The 27,515-nt window shown below is 41.4% G+C and overlaps 1 protein-coding gene across 2 annotated transcripts; it reads left to right on the forward strand.

The window, feature by feature from the left end:
• On the forward strand, nt 1-25,722 carry LOC106582246 (integral membrane protein 2B). Of its 2 annotated transcripts, none has more exons than XM_014165123.2 (6): nt 1-308; nt 23,372-23,503; nt 23,721-23,933; nt 24,092-24,202; nt 24,430-24,580; nt 24,774-25,722. In XM_014165123.2, the coding sequence occupies exons 1-6, from the start codon at nt 228-230 to the stop codon at nt 24,860-24,862; spliced, it is 777 nt and encodes a 258-aa protein (XP_014020598.1). In that variant the 5' UTR covers nt 1-227; the 3' UTR covers nt 24,863-25,722. The 2 variants fall into 2 exon arrangements, with proteins under 2 accessions (XP_014020598.1, XP_014020599.1); XM_014165124.2 differs by lacking the exon at nt 1-308 and adding an exon at nt 23,067-23,183.
• Nucleotides 25,723-27,515: the final 1,793 nt, after the last annotated feature.

A 27,515-nucleotide genomic window follows, 5' to 3' on the forward strand; every position in this document is an offset into this window, starting at 1 on the left:
AGGCGGAGCCACATCTATACTGAAGAAAATAGTATTCTCTGGAGGTTAGGTGCTCGGCGCTCAGCTGTTGAGTTGAGGCGAGTATTTGGTTGAGTCGGGCATCAAGAGCTGTGTGTGTTTATCTGCGCGGTCGTAGTAGCTAGCTACAGCAGCAAGATTCCAAACAACTTCGACGTGCTAAACACACTCGCTCTGTTATTTTGAAATCAACCAGTGCAAATTTCACGATGGTGAAGGTATCCTTTAATTCGGCCCTCGGGCAGAAAGACATGAAAAAGGACAGCGAAACCCTAATTCCCGAGGACAAGGTGAGTAATTACAACTGCGAATAGCCATCAAGGATTGTGTTATTGACTGTACGTTTGTTTATGTGTAACTCTGTGTTTTTGTCGCACTGCTTTGCTTTATCTTGGCCAGGTCGCAGTTGTAAATGAGAACTTGTTCTCTACTGGCCTACCTGGTTAAATAAAGATGAAATAAAAACAAAATAAAAAAATAATTACGTTAACGTTAGAAAACATTGTCACAATTGAACAGACACATCAAAATGAAGACGTCAATCTCCTAGTTACCTCCTTTAGCCAGATCAGAGATTAGCCAATACATTATATATATATATATATATCTAATTACCGAAATTAGATCAATTTGAACTAAGCGAAAGTAATATTTGGCCAAATGTGTTTAAATGAACGTTGTTAGTTCTGAGACTTGCTTAATCAGCTCTCAACAATTCACTGACCACCATTATCTAACGTTAAATTATAGCCTACAGGGGCTGCCAGTTATTGCTTTCTTTCCCCTTCATTGCAAATGGCAGGCTGAATGTCAATTAATGTTTTGAGTTTGAGATTAGCTGGAACTTGTCACTTGAAGCCAGCACTTGTTTCAGTGTTCAGTCCCTGCTGCTTACATTGATACACCCTCAACTGTTCTTTCTCATTCCAAGAACGGCAGTAGCGTTATGATAAGGGTTATCAACACTGAACTGTCATCATTCTGTTGTTTGTCAGTGTTGGTTGTACCAAGAAATGGACAGACACAACATTCATTTCTAAGAACGGTATGATGCCAGGTATTTAGAAATAATCTAAAATAAGAAACTTTGTGCCCAGGGGGGAAATTTCTCTTGCACATTAACAACAACATCTCAAAGATCCATGAATAAATATGGTATATGAAATATGCAGGACAGACGCCTACATGACACAATGCACATGCTCACAACTGATAGGAAGAGTAGGAGCGTGAGACAGCACTCATATGATGTCTGCTCACTTATCATCAAATCCATGCCAATTGGGCAGGTTGCCTTTGAGAAGATGATGTGAAGTGGCAGGCGAGTCTGCATTGCAAATCAACTCCATCTGTCTCCCCTCGCAGACTCATACCATTCAATACATTTTTCAGTACACAGTTCTGTCTTCTATCCTTCCACCCATTAAGATTCTCACAGCCTATACTGTTTCCCCTTGGGGAAGTTTGTCTTGGGTCTCCCAACAAGCCCAGCATTGTATTACATTTATCACAACACAAAACAATACAGGGTTACATACAGTCAATATGGATAATGGAACTACCATACATTGGTCAAATCAAGCTTTATTTATACAGCACATTTCAGACAATATGCTTTACAGGAAAGCATCTTTTGGCATCTTCAGGTTCTCTGACAGGCTATTCCAGAGGCTGGGAGCATAATAACTGAGGGACCTACTGGGTAGATGACAGTAAAGCATGCCTGACATGTATTTTGGTGCACAATTGTGGATTGATTTAAAAAACCAATAGATGAATCTTAATGTATTCTAAATCTCACAGGCAGCCAGTGCAGAGACCTTAACTGGTGTAATGTGTGCTCTCCATCTTGGTCATTACGTGTGCTGCAGCATTCTGTATGTTTTGCAGTTGACCAATGGCATGCTTGGGTAGACCAGACAGGAGAGCAATACAGCCTGCTTATAATAAAAGCATGAATAAGTCTCTCTATCAGCCTGAGAGAGAAACGGCTGCACCGTGGCAATGTTCCTCGGGTGGTAAAAAGCTATTTTGGTCACATTCCTGATGTGTGATTTGAAATTTATTTAAGAATCTAAAATAGCACCTAGGTTTTTTACCTGGTGTTTTATCTTTATTGCCTGTGAATTCAAATGTGCGGCTAGATTCTCTCTGTGCTTTGGCTCCGACCAATAAGTACCTTGGTCTTGTCTTGATTTAGCTGGAGGAAGTTGTGAGTCATCAAAGTATTTTAATCACTAATATAGTCTAATAATTGATTTGTTGAGCTAAAATCCTCAGGTGACACAAATGTAAAGTTGTGTATCATGCTGTGCTTTCTGATAATGCTGTCAAGGGGTAATATATATATATATATATATCACACACACACACACACACACACACACACACACACACACACACACACAGTTGAAGTCGGAAGTTTACATACCTTAGCCAAATACATTTAAACTCAGTTTTTCACAATTCCTGATATTTAATCCTAGTAAAAATTCCCTGTCTTAGGTCAGTTAGGATCACCACTTTATTTAAGGAATGTGAAATGTCAGAATAATAGTAGAGAGAGTGATTTATTTCAGCTTTTATTTCTTTCATCAAATTCCCAGTGCACTCAATTAGTATTTTGTTGCATTGCCATTAAGTAGTTTAACTTGGGTCAAACGGAGTGTGGTGTCAGGAAAATAACCTCACACTCAAAACGTCAACAAAACAAAGGAGATGATCGTGGACTTCAGGAAACGGCACAGTAGTGAAGAAGGTGCAAAGTTTTAAGTTCCTCGGCGTACACATCACGGACAAACTGAAATGGTCCACCCACACAGACAGTTTGGTGAAGAAGGCGCAACGACGCCTCTTCAACCTCAGGAGGCTGAAGAAATTTGGCTTGTCACCAAAAACCACTCACAAACTTTTATAGATGCACAATCGAAAGCATCCTGTCGGGCTGTATCACCGCCTGGTACGGCAACTGCGCCGCCCACAACCGCAAGGCTCTCCAGAGGGTAGTGAGGTCTGCACAACGCATCACTGGGGGCAAACTACCTGCCCTCCAAGAGACCTACACCACCCAATGTCACAGGAAGATCAAAAAGAACATCAAGGACAACAACCACCCAAGCCACTGCCTGTTCACCCCGCTATCATCCAGAAGGCGAGGTCAGTACAAATGCATCAAAGCTGTGACCGAGAGACCAAAGCTGTTTTTTAAATCTCAAGGCTATCAGAATGTTAAACAGCCATCACTAACATTGAGTGGCTGCTGCCAACATACTGACTCAAATCTCTAGCCACTTTAATAATAAAAAATTGGATGTAATAAATGTATAACTAGTCACTTTAAACAATGCCACTTTATATAATGTTTACATACCCTACATTAAATCATCTCATATGTATATACTGTCCTCTATACCATCTACTGCATCTTGCCTATGCCGTTCGGCCATCGCTCATCCATATATTTAAATGTACATATTCTTATTCATTCCTTTACACTTGTGTGTGTATAAGGTAGTTGTTGTGAATTGTTAGATTACTTGTTAGATATTACTGCGTGGTCGGAAGCACAAGCATTTCGCTACACTCGCATTAACATGCTAACCATGTGCGTGACCAATAACATTTTAATTTGATTTAAACATTTCGGGTAGCCTTCCACAAGCTTCCCAAAATAAGTTGGGTGAATTTTGGCTCATTCCTCCTGACAGAGCTGGTGTAACTGAGTCAGGTTTGTAGGTTTCCTTGCTCGCACACACTTTTTCAGTTCTGCCCACAAATTTTCTATGGGATTGAGGTCAGGGATTTGTGATGGCCACTCCAATACCTTGACTTTGTTGTCCTTAAGGTATTTTGCCACAACTTTGGAAGTATGCTTGGGATCATTGTCCATTTGGAAGACCCAATTGTTACCAAACTTTAACTTCCTGACTGATGTCTTGAGATGTTGATTCAATATATCCACATAATTTTACTTCCTCACAATGCCATCTATTTTGTGAAGTGCACCTGTCCCTCCTGCAGCAAAGCACCCCCACAACATGCTGCCACCCCCCATGCTTCACGGTTGGGATGGTGTTCTTCGGCTTGCAAGCCTCCCCCTTTTCCTCCAAACATAACAATGGTCATTATGGCCAAACAGTTATATTTTTGTTTCATCAGACCAGACGACATTTCTCCATAAAGTACCATCTTTGTCCCCATGTGCAGTTGCAAACCGTAGTCTGGCTTTTTTATGGTGGTTTTGGAGCAGTGGCTTCTTCCTTGCTGAGCGGCATTTCAGGTTATGTCGATATGGGACTCGTTTTACTGTGGATATAGATACTTTTGTACCTGTTTCCTCCAGCAACTTCACAAGGTCCTTTGCTGTTGTCCTGGGATTGATTTGCACTTTTCACTCCAAAGTATGTTCATCTTTAGGAGACAGAACGCGTCTTCTTCCTGAGCGGTATGACGGCTGCATGGTCCCATGGTGTTTATACTTGCGTACTATTGTTTGTACAGATGAACGTGGTACCTTCTGGCATTTGGGAATTGCTCCCAAGGATGAACCAGACTTGTGGAGTTCCACAAAAAAAATTCTGAGGTCTTGGCTGATTTCTTTTGATTTTCCCATGTTGTCAAGCAAAGAGGCACTGAGTTTGAAGGTAGGCCTTGAAATACATCCACGGGTACACCTCCAATTTACTCAAATTATGTCAATTAGCCTATCAGAAGCTTCTAAAGCCATGGCATAATTTTCTGGAATTTTCCAAACTGTTTAAAGGCACAGTCAACTTAGTGTATGTAAACTTCTGACCCACTGGAATTGTGATGCAGTGAAATAATCTGTCTGTAAACAATTGTTGGGGGGAAAAAATGAAAAATTACTTGTGTCATGTAGAGGTTGACCGATTTTATGACTTTTCAACACCAATACCGATTATTGGGCCTCGAATCACAAAAAAATTGAGTGGAGGCCCAAACTGTTGCATATACCCCGACTTGGCGTGCAATGAATGCAAGGGAAGTGACACAATTTCACCTGGTTAATATTGCCTGCTAACCTGGATTTCTTTTAGCTAAATATGCAGGTTTAAAAATATATACTTGTGTATTGATTTTTAGAAAGACATTGATGTTTATGGTTAGGTACACGATTAATGACAGTCCTTTTTTGCGAATGCGCACCACATCGATTATATGCAACGCAGGACAGGCTAGATAAACTAGTAATATCATCAACCATGTGTAGTTAACTAGTGATTATGATTGATTGTTTTTTTTTTAATAAGATTAATGCTAGCTAGCAACTTACCTTGGCTTCTTACTGCATTCGCGTAACAGGCAGGCTCCTCGTTGAGTGCAATGTAAAGCAGGTGGTTAGGGCGTTGGACTAGTTAACCGTAAGGTTGCAAGATTAAATCCCTGAGCTGACAAGGTAAAAGTCTCGTTCTTCCCCTGAACAAGGCAGTTAACCCACCGTTGCTAGGCCTTCATTGAAAATATGAATGCATTTTTAACTGACTTGCCTAGTTAAATAAAGGTGTAATATTTATATATATTTTTTTAAATCGGCAAATCGGTGTCCAAAAATACCGATTGTTATGAAAACTTGAAATCGGCCCTAATTAATCGGCCATTCCGATTAATCGGTCGACCTCTGACAACCTCATCAGCTACTATTTGACCAAACTTTCACATATTAGTGGGATATTCCACCAACCTCAGTGAGTTTCTGTGGTTTTCCACTAGAAATGTGTAATTGGACCTCTTATCTTGACCACAACCTGTACAGAGATAGGCTTTTGATTTTCACCTTCCCACACATTCTTAGCCCCTGACCTTATAGTCCTTCTGTCTGTATAATCACAGTTATGTTCTTCCTTCCTGGTTTGAAGTGGCCTTTTAACAAATGCATTTTTCACTTCTGCAGGGGGATTTCTGTAGCTTTGCCTAGTGGTTCCACATGCTATAATTTGTTTATATTAACATCTTCAGACTTTATTCACTTGAGTAACCAAGATAAAGAAGACCCGTCATTACAGTATGCTTGCTCCTTTGAACCTTTTGGGGTAATTCTTTTGTTAACCGTTATCTTGTTTTTTTGGCAAGTCAGCGTTTTCGTGCTGGCCAAATGTTTACATCAATAAGTTTGAGTTTCGAGGGAAAGCAAGAGGAGCAGAGTAGCCTTCTTGGGCCCAATAGGCAACATGCATTCAGGATTGTTAATCGAGGCATTTAGGCATAGGTTCCATTCCAAACCAACATTTCCTGGGCTTTGTAGATGGGCTGGCTGACAATGGCACGAAAAGGATGTGCACGCATCGGTGGCCGGAAGGCGTGTGTGCATTATGATTCTGAACTGTCAGATACCTAGTAACAATGACAAGAAGCTGCCATGTGAGGAGTCATAGGTGGCTTGTTTCTGCTCTTTGTATCTTATTGATACCATGTCTTGTTTTGACTGATGTCATGTCTATGCTAATATGGCAAAAATATATTTTACATGTTAACAGTCTAAGCCAGGGCTCTCCAACCCTGTTCCTGGAGAGCTACCATCCTGTAGGTTTTCACTCCAACCGTAATCTAGCACACCCGATTCTAATAATTAGCTGGTTGATAAGCTGAATCAGGTTAGTTACAACTGGGGTTGGAGCGGAAACCTACAGGAGCGTAGATCTCCAGGAACAGGGTTGGAGACTCCTGGTCTAAGCCAACCCTGTCTGTTTTGCCCCATAGTTGTGGTTTTGTTTCTAAATAACCAACCACTTCCCAGTAGGCAGGATGAAGCTTCCCTGGCTGGAAAAGCAGTCACAGGGAATGTGAAGGTCAGTGGCAGTAGCTCATCAGATGGCGTGAGAGATGGACAGTGGGAGGGTCGGCTCTTGTTCACACTCTGCCTGATTAACGGGCGCAGAGTGATTGGCAGCGGGCAGGAGACAGGGCAGCTGCACATGCCTTGTGTGTATCAGGGGTTCTGCCAAGAGCAAGCCAGAGTGCTGCTCTGCAACCACTTAACAGTTCACTAATATTATGTAAATATAGCCCAACTTCATAATTATACAGACACTCCCTAATAACACAGAGGCACTCTAGAATATGGTAATATTATAGGGCCCTATAAAATCTGCATTGCAGACGGACACGGAATCAAGACATTGAAACGGAATTCAACAATATAAAAAATGTATTAAACTTAGGACATCAACTAACTCCATTGAATTTAGTAGAAAATTCCTTAATTTTCCTGAGATTGTCATATGACATGAACAAAATACATCAATGATTTGTATATTCCTTCAGCTTTCTAAAGAGCAGCAGCACAGGAATGCCCCTGTCTGTGTGCACATTTGTCTACCACTTTGTGTAGCTGTTAGTGATGATGCTAATGTAATGACAACCACCTTCTGGTAAATGGAAAAGCTTTCCCAAAAACCTTTTCAATTAAATATTAACTACAAAGTAGCCTATGCCTACCTGGCAGAATGATCTCATGATTATTTACATCAGTCCAGTGGCCATTTGTTTTGCAAACACTGCAATTACATGAGTGCTACAGAAACACCGCTAACCAAATAAAGGTCTCTGGCTGGTGCCCAGTTGAGTAAAAGGGTAACTACACCCAAAATTCAAAATGTCTTAGATTTTTCCCAGACCTCAAAAGTGGTCTCCTGCTGTTTCCGGCATTGCTGTGGTCTTAGAAAAACAACAACATTTGATATTCTATTAAATGTGATTTGTAGAGCAATAACCTTAAACAGAAAACTTAAACTAAATGGAGAAAACAGAATTTGTGAAAAAATTAAAAAGGTTTTTATAGGGCCCTATACTAGCCACTTTCTAAACAAACAGGCTTCCCAGCGAGCGCACATCAGAAGGAGACAGGGTTGATGGCAGATCCCCATGGTGTATGCATGACCTCTACTAGGCGACTTTCAAGGGGATGTCTAACTGGTCGGCTTGTTTGAACACAGAAGCCGATCTGATATCGAGTTAGCACCTCAGTCTTTTCCTGTCAGCTGAATGTGTCAGCCAGTGTTTCCTCTATATTCACTTAGCAGCGGTGGCCCAAATTGTTGCCATGGCTCCAAAAAAATATGATCTATAAAAAATTATATTTTCTATTTCTGCCGAGATGCGCTTTTTACTTAAGGGGATAGTGCAAGATTTTGGCAATTAAGCTCTCTTTCTACTTACCCATAGTCCAATGAACTGCATGCAGTTTGAAGGAAGTTTCTAACTACTGTTAGTGCAATGTCTGGATGTCTATGGTGACAGCTACCTTTTCCACTGCTGCTTAAAAAAAACAAGGGGAAACGCTGTATCAGCTACTAAGCTAGTTGTTATTAGACTGCTGTGGCAGTATGTCGGTACATCAATGTAAACTGTAGCATTTAAATAAAGGCTGGGGCATGCAAATGTACAGTAGGCTATGTTAATGGTTGTTTTGAGTTGTATCAATGTCTGTCTGTAGATGGGAGAGAGATGGCTTGTATGGAAATGAATACAAATTAAGATCAAATATTCAGCAGTGCACAGACTAGGCCTTGTGTTCTGGCTTATGCAAGGGATTCTTTTAGAGTAAAGGCATATCGGACAGTAGAGCTGGCTTGGCTCTGAACTCTCTTCTTCATTAGGCTCAAACAGCAAAGTGGTTAGCATGGCTATATAAGACCTGCTGGCAATAAGATCACTGCGCGTTACTGAGGAGATGGGAGGAGACAAGGATTTAGTTGCCTGTGCATGTTTATTTACATGTGCTTGCTTGTCTGTGTACTTCTTTTAAAATTTTACCAATATTTAACGTCCTAGGAACAGTGCTGCCTTGTTCATGGGCAGAACGACAGATTTTTACCTTGTCAGCTCAGGGATTCGATCTTGCAACCTTTCGGTTACTAGTCCAACGCTCTAACCACTAGGCTACCTGCCGTGTTGCCTAGTTGTTGTGGGTGTCAGTTTATTATATTGTGATTTTGGTTAATTCGAGTGGAAGCACGATGGTATGACCATGGTGAAGGCTTATCGTCAAAGGCTTAAATTGGGTCATTGCACCCCACAGATTTCCTTCTCTCATGTGGACATATGGAGCCATAGCTCCTCAGCAGAATCAAGTGTGATGTGGTTCTGAATTGTCTGGTCAAGAGCCCAGGCCAAAAACAACCATTTGATCTATCAGTAGACAGGTGGGGCCTTGTAGAAGAGTCAGATGGGGAGAGGGGTGCAAATTGAAGTAAATGGGAGGGAGAGCAGAGGGGCACAGTACTCTCACACTGGTACTGCATGCTCATGCTGCTTATGTTGCTATCTGAGCCTGTGTGTTCTACGCGCCTGTGTGTTCTACGCGCCTGTGTGTTCTACGCGCCTGTGTGTTCTACGCGCCTGTGTGTTCTACGCACCTGTGTGTTCTACGCGCCTGTGTGTTCTATGCGCCTGTGAGGCATGTGGATCCCTGGGGGGGGTTACACCCTAATCGCTCTGATAGACTCAGCCAAGGAGCTTTAGCCTAGTGCCTCCCACAGGGCGTCGACCACTAAAATTGGGAGAGATTAACCAACCAGCCTCAAAGGCAAGCCGAGGACAACGTCCATCCTCTCATTACATTCACTCCATTCAAGGTACACGATGTAGAAATCACTCTGCCATTTCCTGGTTGCTAAAATTCTAATAGTTCTCCTAATTTCAGTTTGTGACAACAAGCTAGTATACTGTACAGAACCATTGTACCATCTAAACCGCTGTGAAGTATCTTTTCAATAACCAAAAATATAGTGTTTTCAGCTGTTTGAAGCTGGTGTACAAAACCGAAAGTAAGAGACGCAATAACAAAACTTAAGAATGGGAAGCATAGAAATAGCACACATAGAACAGATCTACCACTTCTTAGACTTGCTTTCAATGAGAAAGAAATGGTTAGATCTTTCAATGTGAATTTGGTCACGTTGCCCAAAAAGTTACATATTGCAGCTTTCACTTCACTCACTGACGGACTGACACTCAGGCTGTGTTGAAATACTCATACTAACTGTACTATTTGTGATGTGAATTTAGTATATAGTTTGCTTATTGGTCATAGTATGGATATAGTTATTAAGCCAAAAGTTCCTGGATGTCGTACTAAATTCGCCAAAATACGAAGTATACAAGCAGTGTACACAATTTCTGTGCTTTTAGGTCCCACAATGCAATTCTTCAGAAAATGGGCGTGGCTTCAAGTTTTCAGATTATAAGAAAATGGCGGAAAATATGCAGCCGAATAACTGCTGAATTTACGAATGCTCAATACCCGTAGAATATGGCCGGTGTCAGTAAACGTCGGCAAAAAAAGTGTACTTAAATTGTTGCAGCACAGTAATAGTCACCAGCGCTCTTGATGACATGAAAACAGCCTAACCAGCTCTGCAAGGATGAGTAAAATGGTCACAGTGAGGTGTTCTCTCATTTGTGTCTGGAAGTAGCTAGCCAACTTAGCCAATTAGCTTGGGTGCTTGACTGCCGTTGAATGCTCGGTTCAACCCTACTCGACCTCGGCCAGAGCGACCAGTGTGCGCTTTGAACACTCCGAGAGCAAAACGCTCTGAATTTACGAAAGGACAATCTGACAACGCTGTGTATTTTAAGAAAGCCCAGAGCACACTCTGGCACTCCAGATTGAATTTACGAACACACCCAAAATCGTAAAATGTCTAGCTAGTCATTTGATATGCTAGCAAGAGGTTGCTTAGCAACAACATCAACTTCCGGTAGACAGGCGATGCGCTAGTACACTCAACTGAAGGATACCGTTCGATTTACAGTATACTAAAATTAAATAATAGTATGTAGTATGTTAGTATGGGTATTCGAACACAGCTTCTGTCACTCCATTTACCCCCCCGAACTCACGACCTCTGACCCTAAACCCCAGAACAAGCTCACCTCAGCCCCAGACAGTCTGCACAGTGCCCAACAGACCAAACAACATGGTTGCCTCTACCGCCATGCTGATTATCTCTTTCAGAATGAAGGATGAGGTTTCACAGAGAATCCTTGAGTTACTGAAACTGTAGCTCTTCTTCTGGCACAGTGATAGACTACATCACTCCAAGTTACTGAAACTCTACCTCTTTTCAGGGTATTGTTACATTTCTGAACTTTAGAATGAAGACGTTCAGTCAATGCGAATGTAGAAAGGGAAGTATTTTCTCTCCTTGCCTCTTTCCCAGCATTCTATAACAATAGAACATGAATAGAAATTCAAGAAGTTAAACAAATATACTGATCTGTCACTTTGTCATTTATGAGAATGTAAATGCCACTGTAATACAGTACAGCTTGATCATGAAGACCAGTGTGTCAGTACCACTGAATTAGATATAGGCCTAGTCTAGGCCAGGTAGTTCGCATACTGAACTTGGCCACACCTGCTGTATCATCGTCATTCGTGGCAGCAGCAGGTTGGGGAGCAAGTGTAAACTTGCAGGAACACACCCGAGGGACAGATGGGTCTTGGTCGGAACAGAGGGAGAGGCTAGACGACAAAGACAAGCCAAAGGATAGGAGGACTCTCTCTAATGCAACCCATTTAGTTTTCTTACAATAGGAAGTGTGAGCAGCTGAGTTCATCCTCAAGTCCATAGGAAGAAATGAGAGCAACATTTTGAAACGCTACTCTGCTGCTCCCAAAACAACATTTTGAAGCTCATAAATACACCCTCCCAACCCACGTAGCATATGGTTCCCTCTATACCATGTGAGACCACCATCATGAGATTATTCAAAGGTAAAGCATACATCTTTGTCTGTTTTAGCTTCCTCCAAAGGGGTGAAGACACAGCAACACTTTGAAGCTCAAACACATAGCTCATGTGGTGTCTCGTACCATATAAGGAACGGAGAATTTATCTGAGAGGACACACAAGTGTTAGTGTGTATTGGTTTCCTAGATATGGGTGGTTTGGACACACAGACAGAGCATTGATCATCACCCTAGCGTGACTGATGTGACTGCAGCCCAGATGAAGAGCCTGTGGCCTGAGGGGGCTTGGCAGAGCAGTAGCGCGGAAGCCAATCTCTGTCTGAGCAGAGAGGGGAGAGTAAACATGAACAAAGTATAATATTTAGCTGCATACGGTAAAGCATGTAAAGTATTTTCAAGCAAATGCTGTAGTGTGAAATAATTTAATTGTAACTTTATCGACACTTGGTCTTTATCAAGACCATTAGGTCTTTTTGTCTGTCCCCCTGATGAATATCTACTTGGATATCCCGTACCAGCTTCAAGCCTCTGGATGTGTGTATGTTCTAACCCTTCTCTCACGGAAGTGGGGAAATAAACATTGTCAGAACAGACAAACACAGAAGAGGAAGTGAATTGTAGCTGGCCGGAGAACAAAACTCAAGTTAATTTGAGCGCAGCAGCCTTGCGGTCAGAGTTCAATGAGAGAAAAACCTGAGGGAAAGTATGTGGTTCATGGTATGAGAGTAAACTTAGGTAAAGCCTCTTACTCCAAACCGAGTGTATCCACACCAAAGACACTGGGGTGTTTCAGAAGTTATGAAACCCATCGGTTGGCATGTTGGGTCACGTTCATGGTTTCGGGCACATACTTACACTACCAGACTGGAACAAAACCATCTCTGAGAAGTACAGGAATTAAGCAGTGATCTACCCCAGCTAGAGATGTGATCACACAGAGTGTGTTTTGGGGTGAGATGTAGGCCCACCACATTTGAATCAGTTGTTGTCATTGGAAGAAATAAAAGATCCTAGAAATGTTCCATATGCACAAAAATCATATTTCTCTCGTTTTGTGCACAAATTTGTTTACATCCCTGTTATTGAGCATTTCTCCTTTGCCAAGATAATCCATCCACCTGACTGGTGTGGCATATTAAGAAGCTGATTAAACAGCGTGATCATTACACAGGTGGGGAAAATAAAAGAACACTCTATAATGAGCAGTTTTTTCACACAACCCAATGCCACAAATGTCTCAAGTTTTGAGGGAGTGTGCAATTGGCATGCTGACTGCAGGAATGTCCACCAGAGCTGTTAACAGATAATTGAATGTTCATTTCTCTACCATAAGCCACCTCCAATGTCGTTTTAGAGAATTTAGCAGTATGTCCAACCAGCCTCCCAACCGCAGACCACGTGTTACCACGCCAGCCCAGGACCCCCACATCTGACTTCATCACCTGCGGGATGGTCTGAGACGAGCCACCCGCTGAAACTGTGGGTTTGCACAATCAAAGAAATTCTGTACAAACTGATTAACCGTCTAAGATAAGCTTATCTACGTGCTCATCGCCCTCACCAGGGTCTTGACCAGATAGTAAGTTTGGCGTCGTAACCGACTTCAGTTGACAAACGCTAACCTTCGTTGGCCACTGGCAAGCTGGAGAAGTGTGCTCTTGACAAATGAATCCTGGCTGCAACTGTACCGGGCAGATGTGTATGGCGTCGTCTGGGCGAGCGATTTGTTAATGTCATGGGGCACTCTGTTCACAACGTTGGTGGGGTTATGGTATGGGCAGGCATCCGCTACGGACAACAAACACATTTTACCGTGAAGAGATACTGAGGCCCATTGTCGTGCCATTCATCTGCCGCCATCGCCTCGTTTCAGCATGGTAATTAATGGTCCCATGTCGCAAGGATCTGTACACAATTCTTGGAAGCTGAAAATGTCCCAGTCACCAATTGAGCATGTTTGGGATGCTCTGGATCGATGTGTACAACAGTTTGTTCCAGTTTCTGCCCATATCCATTCCAGCCATTTCACACAGCCATTGAAGAAGAGTGGGAAAACATTCCACAGCCTACAATCAACAGCCTGATCAACTCTATGTGAAGGAGATATCACACTGCTGAGGCAAATGGATACTTGCTGGTTTTCTTATCCACTCCCTACTTACCCTTAAAAAAGAATCTATGACCATCAGATGTATATCTGTATTTCCAGTCATGTAAAATCCATAAATTAGGCCCTAATGAATTTATTTCAGTTGACTGATATTCCTTATGAACTGTAACTCAGTGAAATATTTAATGTTGAGTTTATATTTCTGTTCAGTGTATTACCCCAGTTCCTCTTACCGTAAGTCGAAGCCTATCCCTGGGAACTCCCTGCATTCACTCAACAAAGGCAAAACCGCTCTGGTATTTATCTCATGGGCAAGAGATTAGGTGTAAACGCACCCAGAAAGCCCAAGGAAATATTCCCTTATTGCTATCTCTTGTAGGCTTCATCACTTGCAGCCCAGGAGACCAAAACAGAGTGAATAATGGCATGAATGTTAGTCTCTTTCTCTAGTCTCTTGCCAGCTTTTGATCTTCCTAGAAACACTACTCTGCTGCTCCCAGAGTTGTTGACGTTATTAAATTGATTGAGGTCAGGCTGACTTACTTCTTGGGACGGGGCGAGTTGCTTGATTCTTCTCATTGTGTTGTAGCTTTTCAGCTGAAGTTTGGTTGCGAAAAAGGTCTCTTTCTTTTAATGAGCTCCTTTTGACCTAGAAACATGACTCATACAGTCATACCTTTTACATCAACTGTAATGATGGGCTCAGCAATGTTCTCAGTCAGCAAACTTGTTTCTTCGAAGGCCAACTCTAGAACTTCCTCTTGTTGAAATGGACGTCAGGGTGTTACTGAAGAATGTTAATACTTTGGTGGTGGATAATGATTGTCTGCCAATGCCATTACCCACCCTCTCCCATTACCCTAGACCAGGGGTCAACCCAATGCCTTGAAAACCCCTTCACAAGGTGATATGCAGATGGTGGAGGGGACATGCCTTGGCATGTTTAAAGAAGGGAGACCTTATTGCTGGTCAGAGTCCATTAAGTCTGTGAAATTCCATGTTAGCTGGTTGATAAACACCTTTGTTTGTGTGTCCACCAGACTCACTCCCTCTGTCAACCTCAATCAGCTCAAAGTTTATGGCTGTGGATCAGAGCACTCTGCTGTTCTTTATAGCCAGCAGTGCCTTTAGGTGGGAGCCAGTCCTACCTTTTTAGATAAGGGCTCTACGCTGACCTTTTTTTAGAAGGAGCACATGTAAAAATATTTTGGGTATTTTAAGCTAGAATTTAACATTTTTCAAGGCGAACTGGTGCTCCTAAAATAAAAATTCCAGGTCGCACAGCTAAATATTTACGCACATATGAGAGAGAAGTGGTCGGACTACAGTAGTGTTGCACGGTATGCTGAAACTTCGGTACTTTTTCAATACTAGAATATGAAAACAATTCCGTACTAGTTTTCTAAAAAAAAAAACGTTTTGCTGCTTCTGTCAAATGTGTCGCACAGATCAATTCGGTGTAGTTGATGTCCCCCTTATAGCACGAAAGCCCCGTGCCTGCTCCACTTAGCCTGCAATGGGAGTCTGGGCTTCCCCGAGCCTGCTCCACTTAGCCTGCACTGGGAGTCTGGGCTGCATCATGTTAGCTCCCCACTCATGCTGCACTGACGTTAACACACTTGAATAATGCGACATGGCATGTGGAAACTGTTTTGCGAACAGTAATGAACAATGTCCATACATGCTAGAACACTGTTTACAAGGCAAAAAGTTACTGGTAGGCTAACTTTTGTGGCTAGCTTACAGCTTAGGCTATCATCAATTCAACCTTGATACATTGTTTGATACCATAATGCAAAATATGCTGATTGCCACAAACTTTATTAATTTACTTAATCTTTTGGAGAGACATGAGAGACCTATTGTCTCAGCGATCTGACTCCGGGTGGCCCGGTCATGGCCAGAAGGGATCCAGCTTTTGTAAAATGATCATCAAAAGTAGAAATGTTAAATGTTTTAATTTTTTTTGCATAAACAAAAATGCTGCCCCTTAACCTAATTCTCCTGACCTGTTGTGTAAGTTCTAACCTGCTACGAAAAGTCAAATCTTACGTTATTTTGTCAAAAGCTGGATTTCTTCCAAAAAAGTATTTAGTCAGCCACCAATTGTGCAAGTTCTCCCACTTAAAAAGATGAGAGGCCTGTAATTTTCATCATAGGTACACTTCAACTATGACAGACAAAATGAGAAGAAAAAAAATCCAGAAAATCACATTGTAGGATTTTTAATGAATTTATTTGCAAATTATGGTGGAAAATAAGTATTTGGTCATCTACAAACAAGCAAGATTTCTGGCTCTCACAGACCTGTAACTTCTTCTTTAAGAGGCTCCGCTGTCCTCCACTCGTTACCTGTATTAATGGCACCTGTTTGAACTTGTTATCAGTATAAAAGACACCTGTCCACAACCTCAAACAGTCACACTCCAAACTCCACTATGGCCAAGACCAAAGAGCTGTCAAAGGACACCAGAAACAAAATTGTAGACCTGCACCAGGCTGGGAAGACTGAATCTGCAATAGGTAAGCAGCTTGGTTTGAAGAAATCCACTGTGGGAGCAATTATTAGGAAATGGAAGACATACAAGACCACTGATAATCTCCCTCGATCTGGGGCTCCACGCAAGATCTCACCCCGTGGGGTCAAAATGATCACAAGAACGGTGAGCAAAAATCCCAGAACCACACGGGGAGACCTAGTGAATGACCTGCAGAGAGCTGGGACCAAAGTAACAAAGCCTACCATCAGTAACACACTACGCCGCCAGGGACTCAAATCCTGCAGTGCCAGACGTGTCCCCCTGCTTAAGCCAGTACATGTCCAGGCCCGTCTGAAGTTTGCTAGAGAGCATTTGGATGATCCAGAAGAGGATTGGGAGAATGTCATATGGTCAGATGAAACCAAAATATAACTTTTTTGTAAAAACTCAACTCGTCGTGTTTGGAGGACAAAGAATGCTGAGTTGCATCCAAAAAACACCATACCTACTGTGAAGCATGGGGGTGGAAACATCATGCTTTGGGACTGTTTTTCTGCAAAGGGACCAGGACGACTGATCCGTGTAAAGGAAAGAGTGAATGGGGCCATGTATCGTGAGATTTTGAGTGAAAACCTCCTTCCATCAGCAAGGGCATTGAAGATGAAACGTGGCTGGGTCTTTCAGCATGACAATGATCCCAAACACACCGCCCGGGCAACGAAGGAGTGGCTTCGTAAGAAGCATTTCAAGGTCCTGGAGTGGCCTAGCCAGTCTCCAGATCTCAACCCCATAGAAAATCTTTGGAGGGAGTTGAAAGTCTGTGTTGCCCAGCGACAGCCCCAAAACATCACTGCTCTAGAGGAGATCTGCATGGAGGAATGGGCCAAAATACCAGCAACAGTGTGTGAAAACCTTGTGAAGACTTACAGAAAACGTTTGACCTGTGTCATTGCCAACAAAGGGTATATAACAAAGTATTGGGATAAACTTTTGTTATTGACCAAATACTTATTTTCCACCATAATTTGCAAATAAATTCATAAAAAATCCTACAATGTGATTTTCTGGAGAAAAAAAAATTCTCATTTTGTCTGTCATAGTTGAAGTGTACCTATGAAAATTATAGGCCTCATCTTTTTAAGTGGGAGAATTTGCACAATTGGTGGCTGACTAAATACTTTTTTGCCCCACTGTATGAATTTCTTTCCTAAAATTAAGAAACAAGAATATATTTAATAATTGGCTACAAAGGGATCTTTCTATACTTGGGAGAGTGCTTCTGCCCAAGGCAGAGGGACTGTCTTGCTTTGTGTACCCCTCATTATCTTTATTTGTAAATTTCTCTACCTGTAAAGAGATCAACGAGACCCTTAAGACTTATTTTTCCAGATGAAGTCAGAAACAAAAAAAGTCAGTCCTCTCAAATAAGAGCTGGAGGTCTGGAAGTGTTGATTTTGTTGACATGAATATCACTTTCAAGATCAATTGGTTGAAAATATGTTTGGTTAATACAGAATCAATTTGGTGTTTAAGTTGGTAGGTCTTCAATGTTTACTGAAATGTAATTATATTCCTGAATGATTACCTGCTAAATTGGCTAGGTTTCACTAACAAGCTTTAATGTCCTGGGAAATATGTTTCCTGCACAAGTTTGTGGAATAATTCAGACATAACTGTAAGGAATAAGTACTTGTTCTACCCTAGCTGTCATGAGAGGAATATTGACTTTGTTCTTGATGTTTTTGACAACGGGTAATATTCTTGCATATGAACAATTTATAACATTGAATGAGTTTCCAAAACCTTTCAGAGTTTATTTCTGTGATCAAATCGATTCCCAGTGGTCTAACTACACTAATGAAAACTCATCTTAGCTTTGGTGATGATCACAGAGCTTATCCAGAACTCAGTTTGGAAGGCATGGACTTGAGAAATCTTGTTGTAATAAAAACATAAGAAAAATGTTCCATTCACGGATCCAACTTACGCCTAGAGGAAAATCTTTCTGGAACATGCTTATTCCTGACATTGTCTGCAAAAAAAGCTTGGTTGATGCTTTATACGAATATTGTATACCAAACAAATTTAAGGAAGTGCACTTTAAGATTCTACAGATTCTGTAATTCTATGTTGTCCAAATTAGTGACTATTGATGATATCTGCGTTTTTCTGCGAAAAAAGGTGATTTGACTCACTAGATTTTGGGGAAAACCTCGCAGAATACTTATTTACCTTTTTGAACACTAGCAATGTTTTTGACATGAAGGATATAATGTTATTTTTGCAATGATTCTCGTTACCAAATAATTTATACACAAACAAATATTCCAGAATTCTATACCAAAATTACTATTATTTTTGATTGAATTTAATAATCTTGCTAAGACATTATCAACGTCAACAGTGAAGAGGCAACTCCGGGATGCTGGCCTTCTAAGCAGAGTTCCTCTGTCCAGTGTCTGTTCTTTTGCCCATCTTAATCTTTTCTTTTTATTGGCCAGTCTGAGATATTGCTTTTTCTTTGCAACTCTGCCTAGAAGGCCAGCATCCCGGACTTGCCTCTTCACTGTTGACATTGCGACTGGTGTTTTGCGGGTACTATTTAATTAAGCTGCCAGTTGAGAACTTGTGAGGCATCTGTTTCTCAAACTAAACACTCTAATGTACTTGTCCTCTTGCTCAGTTGTGCACCGGGTCCTCCCACTCTTTCTATTCTGGTTAGAGCCAGTTTGCTCTCTTCTTTGAAGAGTAGTACACAGCATTGTATGAGATCTTCAGTTTCTTGGCAACTTTCTCGCATGGAATAGCCTTCATTTCTCAGTTTTAGAGGTCGACCGATTAATCGGAATGGCCGATTTAATTAGGGCCGATTTTTAAAGTTTTCATAACAATCGGTAATCGGTATTTTTGGCCACAGATTTTTTTTTTGTCTTTTTTTAATTGGTATTATTATTATTTTTTTACACCTTTTATTTAACTAGGCAAGTCAGATTAAGAACACATTCTTATTTTGAATGACGGCCTAGGAATGGGGGTTAACTACCTTGTTCAGGGGGGATTCGTTTTTGCAACCTTCCGGCTACTAGTCCAACGCTCTAACCACCTGCCATGCATTGCACTCCACGAGGAGCCTGCATGGCAGGCTGACTACCTGTTACGTGAGGGCAGCAAGAAGCCAAGGTAAGTTGCTAGCTAGCTTTAAACTTATAAAAAAAATATCAATCTTAACATAATCAGTAGTTAACTACATATGGTTGATGATATTACTAGTTTATAACGTGTCCTGCGTTGCATATAATCAATGCGGTGCCTGTTAATTTCTCATGGAATCACAGCCTACTGCGACAAACGGGTGATGATTTAACAAGCACATTTGCGAAAAAAGCACTGTCGTTGCACCAATGTACCTAACCATAAACATCAAAGCCGTTCTTTAAAATCAATACACAAGTATATATTTTTAAACCTGCATATTTAGTTAATATTGCCAGCTAACATGAAATTGTGTCACTTCTCTTGTGTTCATTGCACGCAGAGTCGGGGTATATGCAACAGTTTGCTCCGCCTGGCTCGTAGCGAACTAATTTGCCAGAATTTTACGTAATTATGACATAACATTGAAGGTTGTGCAATGTAACAGGAATATTTAGACTTAGGGATGCCCCCCGTTAGATAAAATACAGAACGGTTCCGTATTTCACTGAAAGAAAAAAGGCTCGTATTTCTGTGTGTTTATTATAATTAAGTCTATGATTTGATAGAGCAGTCTGACTGAGTGGTGGTAGGCACCAGCAGGCCCGTAAGCATTCATTCAAACAGCACTTTTGTGCATTTTGCCAGCAGCTCTTCGCAATGCATTGCACTGTTTATGACTTCAAGCCTATCAACTCCCAAGATTAGGCTGGAGTAAGCGATGTGAAATGGCTATCTAGTTAGCGGGGTGCGCGCTAATAGTGTTTCAAACGTCACTCGAGACTTGGAGTAGTTGTTCCCCTTGTTCTGCATGGGTAACGCTGCTTCGAGGGTGGCTGTTGTCGATGTGTTCCTGGTTCGAGCCCAGGTAGGAGCGAGGAGAGGGACGGAAGCTATACTGTTACACTGGCAATACTAAAGTGCCTATAAGAACATCCAATAGTCAAAGGTATATGAAATACAAATCGTATAGAGAGAAATAGTCCTATAATAACTACAACCTAAAACTTCTTACCTGGGAATATTGAAGACTCATGTTAAAAGGAACCACCAGCTCTCATATGTTCTCATGTTCTGAGCAAGGAACTTAAACGTTAGCTTTCTTACATGGCACATATTGCACTTTTACTTTCTTCTCCAACACTTTGTTTTTGCATTATTTAAACCAAATTGAACATGTTTCATTATTTATTTGAGGCTAAATTGATTTTATTGATGTATTAAGTTAAAATAAGTGTTCATTCAGTATTGTTGTAATTGTCATTATTACAAATACAATTGTTTTTATTATTATTTTTTTTTATTTATATATCGGCCAATTAATCGTTATCTGCTTTTTTTGGTCCTCCAATAATCGGTATCGGCGTTGAAAAATCATAATCGGTCGACCTCTACTCAGTTTCATAAGAAAGTCCTTTGTTTCTGGCCATTTAGAGCCTGTAATCGAACCCACGCATGCTGTTGCTCCAGATACTCAACTAGTCTAAAGAAGGACCGTTTTTTTTTTTATTGCTTCTTTAAATCAGCACAACGTGCCACAACGTGCCATGGAACACAGGAGTGATGGTTGTGATAATGGGCCTATGTAGATATTCCATTAATAATCAGCCGTTTCAAGCTACGTAGTTAACAAAATTAACACTGTTTACACTGTATTTCTGATCAATTTGATGTTATTTTTTCTTTCAAAAACAAGGACATTTCTAATTGACCCCAAACTTGTGTGTGTGAACCATCCTCTCTCACTGTCAACTGCATTTATTTTCTGCAAACATAACATGTAAATATTTGTATGAACATAAGACTCAACAACTGAGACATAAACTGAACAAGTTCCACAGACATGTGACTAACAGAAATTGAATAATGTGTCTCTGAACAAAGGGGGGTCAAAATCAAAAGTAACAGTCAGTATCTGGTGTGGCCACCAGCTTCATTAAGTACTGCAGAGCATCTCCTCCTCATGGACTGCACCCGATTTGCCAGTTCTTGCTTCCACCAAGGCACCTGCAAGTTCCCGGACATTTCTGGGGGGAATCGCCCTAGTCCTCACCCTCCGATCCAACAGGTCCCAGACGTGCTCAATGGGATTGAGATCCGGGCTCTTCGCTGGCCATGGCAGATCACTGACATTCCTGTCTTGCAGGAAATCACGCACAGAACAAGCAGCATGGCTGGTGGCATTCATGTTGGAGGGTCATGCCAGAATGAGCTTTTCATAACTGTGACCTTAATTGCCTACCGTCTTTAAGCCGTCTTTAAGCTGTTAGTGTCTTAACAACCGTTCCGCAGGTGCATGTTCATTGAACAAGCATGGGAAACAGTGTTTTAAACCCTTTACAATGAAGATCTGTGGAGTTATTTGGATTTTTACGAATTATCTTTGAAAGACATGGTCCTGAAAAAGGGACGTTTCTTTTTTTTGCTGAGTGTGTGGGTGTGTTTTTGTTGTATGTTTTTAGTATTTTCTTGTCTATACCTGTGTTTTGTTTTGTTAGACATGTTTGATGTAGGGATGTAAGTTGTTAATTTTGTATTATGATTAAACAAATACAGTTTTTTAAAATTACTTTGATCAAATGAGCTACTTCTATGCAAATGTTGTTGATCAGTACAATAAATTAAGTCCCAAATGTAATGGAAACAGATTCACATCTGTAGCCATGTAAAATCAGCCAAAACAAGATCAATAACTCACTGTATATACACATTCCTATTGAACTGTATTGTAAATAGGCCTAGGCTACTTCTTTATTTACCCGGTTTGTCAATATAGATTTACCATTTGAATAAATGATTACCCTTCTGTAGTTAGATTGGTAAAAACAAATATCAAATTGATTGGATTGGTTTTTTTCATCAATGCATACATGGATGTCTGAAAAATGTTGATGTAAAAAAAAATCTAATTTTGTGATATTTAACTCAAAAGATTCCCAACTATTGAACAGAGCAGTAGCTCAGTTTCTGTCTTGATTAAGTGCCATTCTGTGACTTTTTGTAGTAGTATTGTTTTGGTATTGAGTATCGTGATACTAAACCTGGTATTGAAGTCAAAATTCTGGTTTAGTGACAACACTACACTGTAGAGCCCTGTAGATATTTGACCCGTTTCAAATTCCCTAATAACAATCAAAGGAATGAACTTGAGACTGAATTTATTAATTCAAAAGGATCATAAGACGAGCTTTATTACACCAAGGTCCAAGGATCAAGCAGGCTGTGATATTACAAACTGACTAATCATGACATCATTCATGTCAAGCTATTGGGAATATAAATGGTCCCCACCCTCTTTTCTTTCTATGTTCTCTTTCTGCTCTCTCTTTCTCCTGTCTCTCTCTCCCTCATGGTGCTGATTTGCATAATGATGACTCACCCTGTTCGGTGCCTCGGGTGGATTCTGGAGCCCTCTTCATCCCTTACTCAAACACAGCCTTTGTTTGGACTCAGCCCCCCCTCTCCCAATGTGCTGCTCCCTTAATCAACATTGAGCCCTACCTCTTTTTGTTGTTTTGAAACAGGAGTGTTGCCAAAACTCTCATAACTAGTTTGGCTGCCTGTGCCCATCCCTCCTACACTGCCTGGAAGCAAGTGAGGGAAGTGGGGGTGAGGGGGACAAGGAAAGTTAGAGAAATGCATGGTGATTGGAGAGAAAGGGCAGGGAAAGGTGAGTGTAGAGATGGTGAGAAGTGTTTCAAGTGAATGAGGTAAAGAGAAAGATGAGGATTGAATGACTTGGAAACATCTGGTGAACTGTGTACTTGACAATGAAGAATTAAAATGCATTCTTTGTCACATTTCAAAACAATAAACAATGTCTGCCTCACAACCTCCCTCTTCTCTGTGTTTCTCCAGGATCCAGAGGTGGCTCTACCAGTGCGTCAGCAGTCCAAGGCCTGGTGCTGGTGCATGTGCCTGGGCCTGGCCCTCATGCTGTCTGGCGTGGTGGTGGGAGGGGCCTACCTGTACAGGTACTACATTCTGGAGGTGAGACTGGATTACTCAGACCCCAGTGTCGATCTATGGCTTACTGAATACACTGTAGCTGGCTTGATTCCTATCTAATTGACACTTTTTTAAGAACTTATTGTATTTGAATACATAATTATAGTTAAAATGTGTAATTGACAAGAGACATCCATGCAGTAAAAAGTATAAATATAAACGTTTTCCACCAAGTGCTATGTGTCCTCCCGTCCACCAGGAGGGCCAGGTGTTTGTGTGCGGGGTGAAGTACCGTGAAGAAGACATGATGATCCTGGAGGAGGAGGATGTGGAGGTGGACCTGCCCTCCAGATTCAAGATGATCCAGGAGAACATCCGCGTACTGGAGGACCAGGAGGTGGCTCTCATCAACGTACCCGTGCCTGAGTTCGACGACAGTGACCCCGCCGACATCGTCCACGACTTCCAAAGGGTAAGGAAATTGAATCAACTTCAACCCTGCTGTTTATTGCTAACCCCTGTGATGTTTCTGTGGGGATAACCATCCACAGATCATGGATTTTCTGTATTCAGTGGAGTTCCATGAGGTTGTTCTCTGACTGAGTTTGTTCTGTTGACTCCCTTCCACAGAGACTGACTGCCTACCTGGACCTGTTCCTGAACAAATGCTACGTCATCCCCCTCAACACCTCCATCGTCATGCCTCCCAAGGACTTCCTGGAGCTGTTGGTCAACATCAAGGTAACAGGAACTGCTTTAGGAATTATGTTACAATAATGACAGTAATACATTCGATTTCTTATCCACTTGTTTGGACACCCAATGTAATTCTATACTATTTTAAAATGAAATAAGACTGTTTTGGTGGTTTTAATAAATGTTTTGAAATTAACCACCCAGTAGCTCTAACTCATACTGATAGGATATGTTATTCAATGTTGTACCCCTCTTTCTTCCCCCTCCCCCAGGCTGGTACCTACCTGCCCCAGTCTTACCTGGTCCATGAGGAGATGATGGTGACTGAGCGCCTGGAGGATGTGGAACAACTGGGATACTTCATTAACAACCTCTGCCAGGGCAAAGACACCTACAAGCTGGAGCGCAGAGACAGGATCCTGGGTCAGTACACACACATGCACATATACAACACGCATGCATATACATCACAGATCACACACACGCGCGCCACATAGTTGTTTGGACAAGTGAAGAATTATGCTAACATGCCCAAAAGAAAATGGCTTCTTCTACATTCAGCCATCTTTTGCAGGCGTATATCAGCATTTTATTCTCTCCATCCCCCACATTGCAGGTATGCAGAAGCGCGAAGCTCTCAACTGCCACAAGATCCGTCACTTTGAGAACAAGTTTGTCGTGGAGACCTTGATCTGTGAGCCCTAGTGATGTTGTTGTGGCCGTGGGAAAAGTGGCACATCGTCTCTATACAACTTCGCTTCATTTTACTGGGAGCACAGTTGGAGATTTGTAATTGTAGTTTTCTCTGTTTTAAATGTTTCCATTTGTTATTTTACTTCAGGTAGTTTTGTGTGCGTGAGAATTGTAATGTGAAAAGGGGCAATTTGCCTCTGCTTAAAAAATGTAAAAAAGGGTAACAGTCAGTTGCGTGCGTTTTTTTATTATTATGCACGGATGCAATTCTTCAACAAAAGACCGTAGGGTTCTATTTTAGGGAGGATCTTTTCGAGGGCGGGTCTGCTAGCTTGTCAAATATTTAGATTACTTGAATAATCTAAACTGTGATTAAGGGTTGAATTGATGCAGAACATGTATGGTATAGACTTAATGAAACAGAATCTAATTGTATTTTTTAGTACAGAAATGAAAATGTTCAAAGGCATGGCAAATTGATACTTTTGTACCACTGAACCTGGTTTTAGAAGGGACTATTCCAAGGAGTTTTCTAGGTTTTATATTTTAATTGTCTGCTGTGACTATTAATATACTGCATATATGATTTCTTAACTGTAAAACATAAGATAAGAGTGTGGATACATGTTTTTCTTTCATCTAGCTTTAAGAATAAACCAAGACAATTATCTAAAGAATTCTAATCAGGAATGCATTCATTCTCATACAGCAAAGTAAAACATACACGCTATCTTTTTTTCACAATTGTTTTTAGTGAATGTTTCTTTCTCCAAATGTACTTTTTTTTTTTTTTTATCTCTCGTACTAATTTGTATATAACCTCTGTAAAGATATGACCAACACCACAATAAATCTTAAACCAGTAATACGGATATTGTAGTGTGGCCAGTGTGTTCCTTAAATGCCACAATTTACTCTGACAGACTACACAGACATGCTGGTCATACAGGGGATTACATGGAGTTGTTTTTAGTTTTTATTTAACCTTTATTTAACTAGGCAAGTCAGTTAAGCACAAATTCTTATTTACAATGACGGCCTACCCTGGCCAAACCCTAACCCGGACGATGCTGGGCCAATTGTGTGCCGTCCTATGGGACTCCCAATGATGTCCGGTTGTGATACAGCCTGGAATCGAACCAGGGTCTGTAGTGATGCCTCTAGCACTGAGATGCAGCGCCTTGCACCACTCGGGAGCCCCCCCCCCCCCGAGTGGCATAAGTATATTGTCAACCAAATACTTTTATTCAAGTAGAATTTTAATGAATGACTTTCACTAAAGTCATTTTCTATTCTTCACTTTTATGACAATTGGATACTTTTTCCACCACTGTCTATGAGACTCGAAATTGAGCTCAGGTGCATTCTGTTTCCATTGATCCTCCTTGATATTTCTACAACTTCATTGGAGTCCACCTGTGGTAAATTCAATTTACTGGACATCATTTGGAAAGCACACAAGGTCCCACAGTTGACAGTGCATGTCAGAGCAAAAACCAAGCCAAGAGGTTGAAGGAATTGTCCGTAGAGCTCTGAGCCAGGATTGTAGGAAGGGTACCAAACAAATTATGCAGCATTGAAGGTCCCCAAGAACACATTGGCCTCCATCATTCTTGAGTGGAAGAAGTTTGGAACCAGCAAGACTTCCTAGAGCTGGCCACCCGACCAAACCGAGCAATCGGGGGAGAAGGGCCTTGGTCAGGGAGGTTGACCAAGAACCTGATGGTCACTCTGACAGAGCTCCAGAGTTCTTCTGTGGTGATGGGAGAACCTTCCAGAAGGACAACCATCTCTGCAGCACTCCACCAATCAGGCCTCTATGGTAGAGTGGCCAGACGGAAGCCACTCAATAAAAGGCATGTGACAGCCCGCTTGGAGTTTGCCAAAAGGCACCTAAAGGACTCTCAGACCATAAGAAACAAGATTCTCTGGTCTGATGAAACCAAGATTGAACTCTTTGGCCTGAATGCCAAGCGTCACGTCTGGAGGAAACCTGGCACCATCCCAGCCAAGACGACGCAGGAGTGGCTTCAGGACAAACTTCTGAATGTCCTTGAGTGGCCCAGCCAGAGGCCGGACTTGAACCCGATCGAACATCTCTGGAGAGACCTGAAAATAGATGTGCAGCCACGCTCCCCATCCAACCTGACAGAGCTTGAGAGGATCTGCAGAGAAGAATGGGAGAAACTCCCCAAATACAGGTGTGCCAAGCTTGTAGCGTCATAACCTCGAAGATTTGACGCTGTAATCGCTGCCAAAGGTGCTTCAACAAAGTACTCAGTAAAGGGTCTGAATACGTATGTAAATGTGTTATTTCTGTTTCAATATTTTTGTATAAATTTGCAAACATTTCTAAAAACCTGTTTTTGGTTTGTTGTTATGGGGTTGTGTGTAGATTGATGGGGGGGGGACGATTTAATCCATTTTAGAATAAGGCTGTAAAAAAGTCAAGACAACTAAATGCTTTCTGAATGCACTGTAAAAGTATAGATGCTTTCCTTTAATACACATGTTCATTCTTTTACATTTGGCAACCTCATCCATTCCTGTCCTTCCTGCCATTTGTTTGAATGTAGTCATGCTGGCTTCACCTCTGTTGCCATTGGATCCTGTTGACTGTATGCTGTCTATTTTGTGTGGTTGCATTTGCTTACGTTTGCTCCCA

Source organism: Salmo salar, chromosome ssa21, assembly GCF_905237065.1.
Source record: "Salmo salar chromosome ssa21, Ssal_v3.1, whole genome shotgun sequence".
NCBI classification, from domain to species: Eukaryota; Metazoa; Chordata; class Actinopteri; order Salmoniformes; family Salmonidae; genus Salmo; species Salmo salar.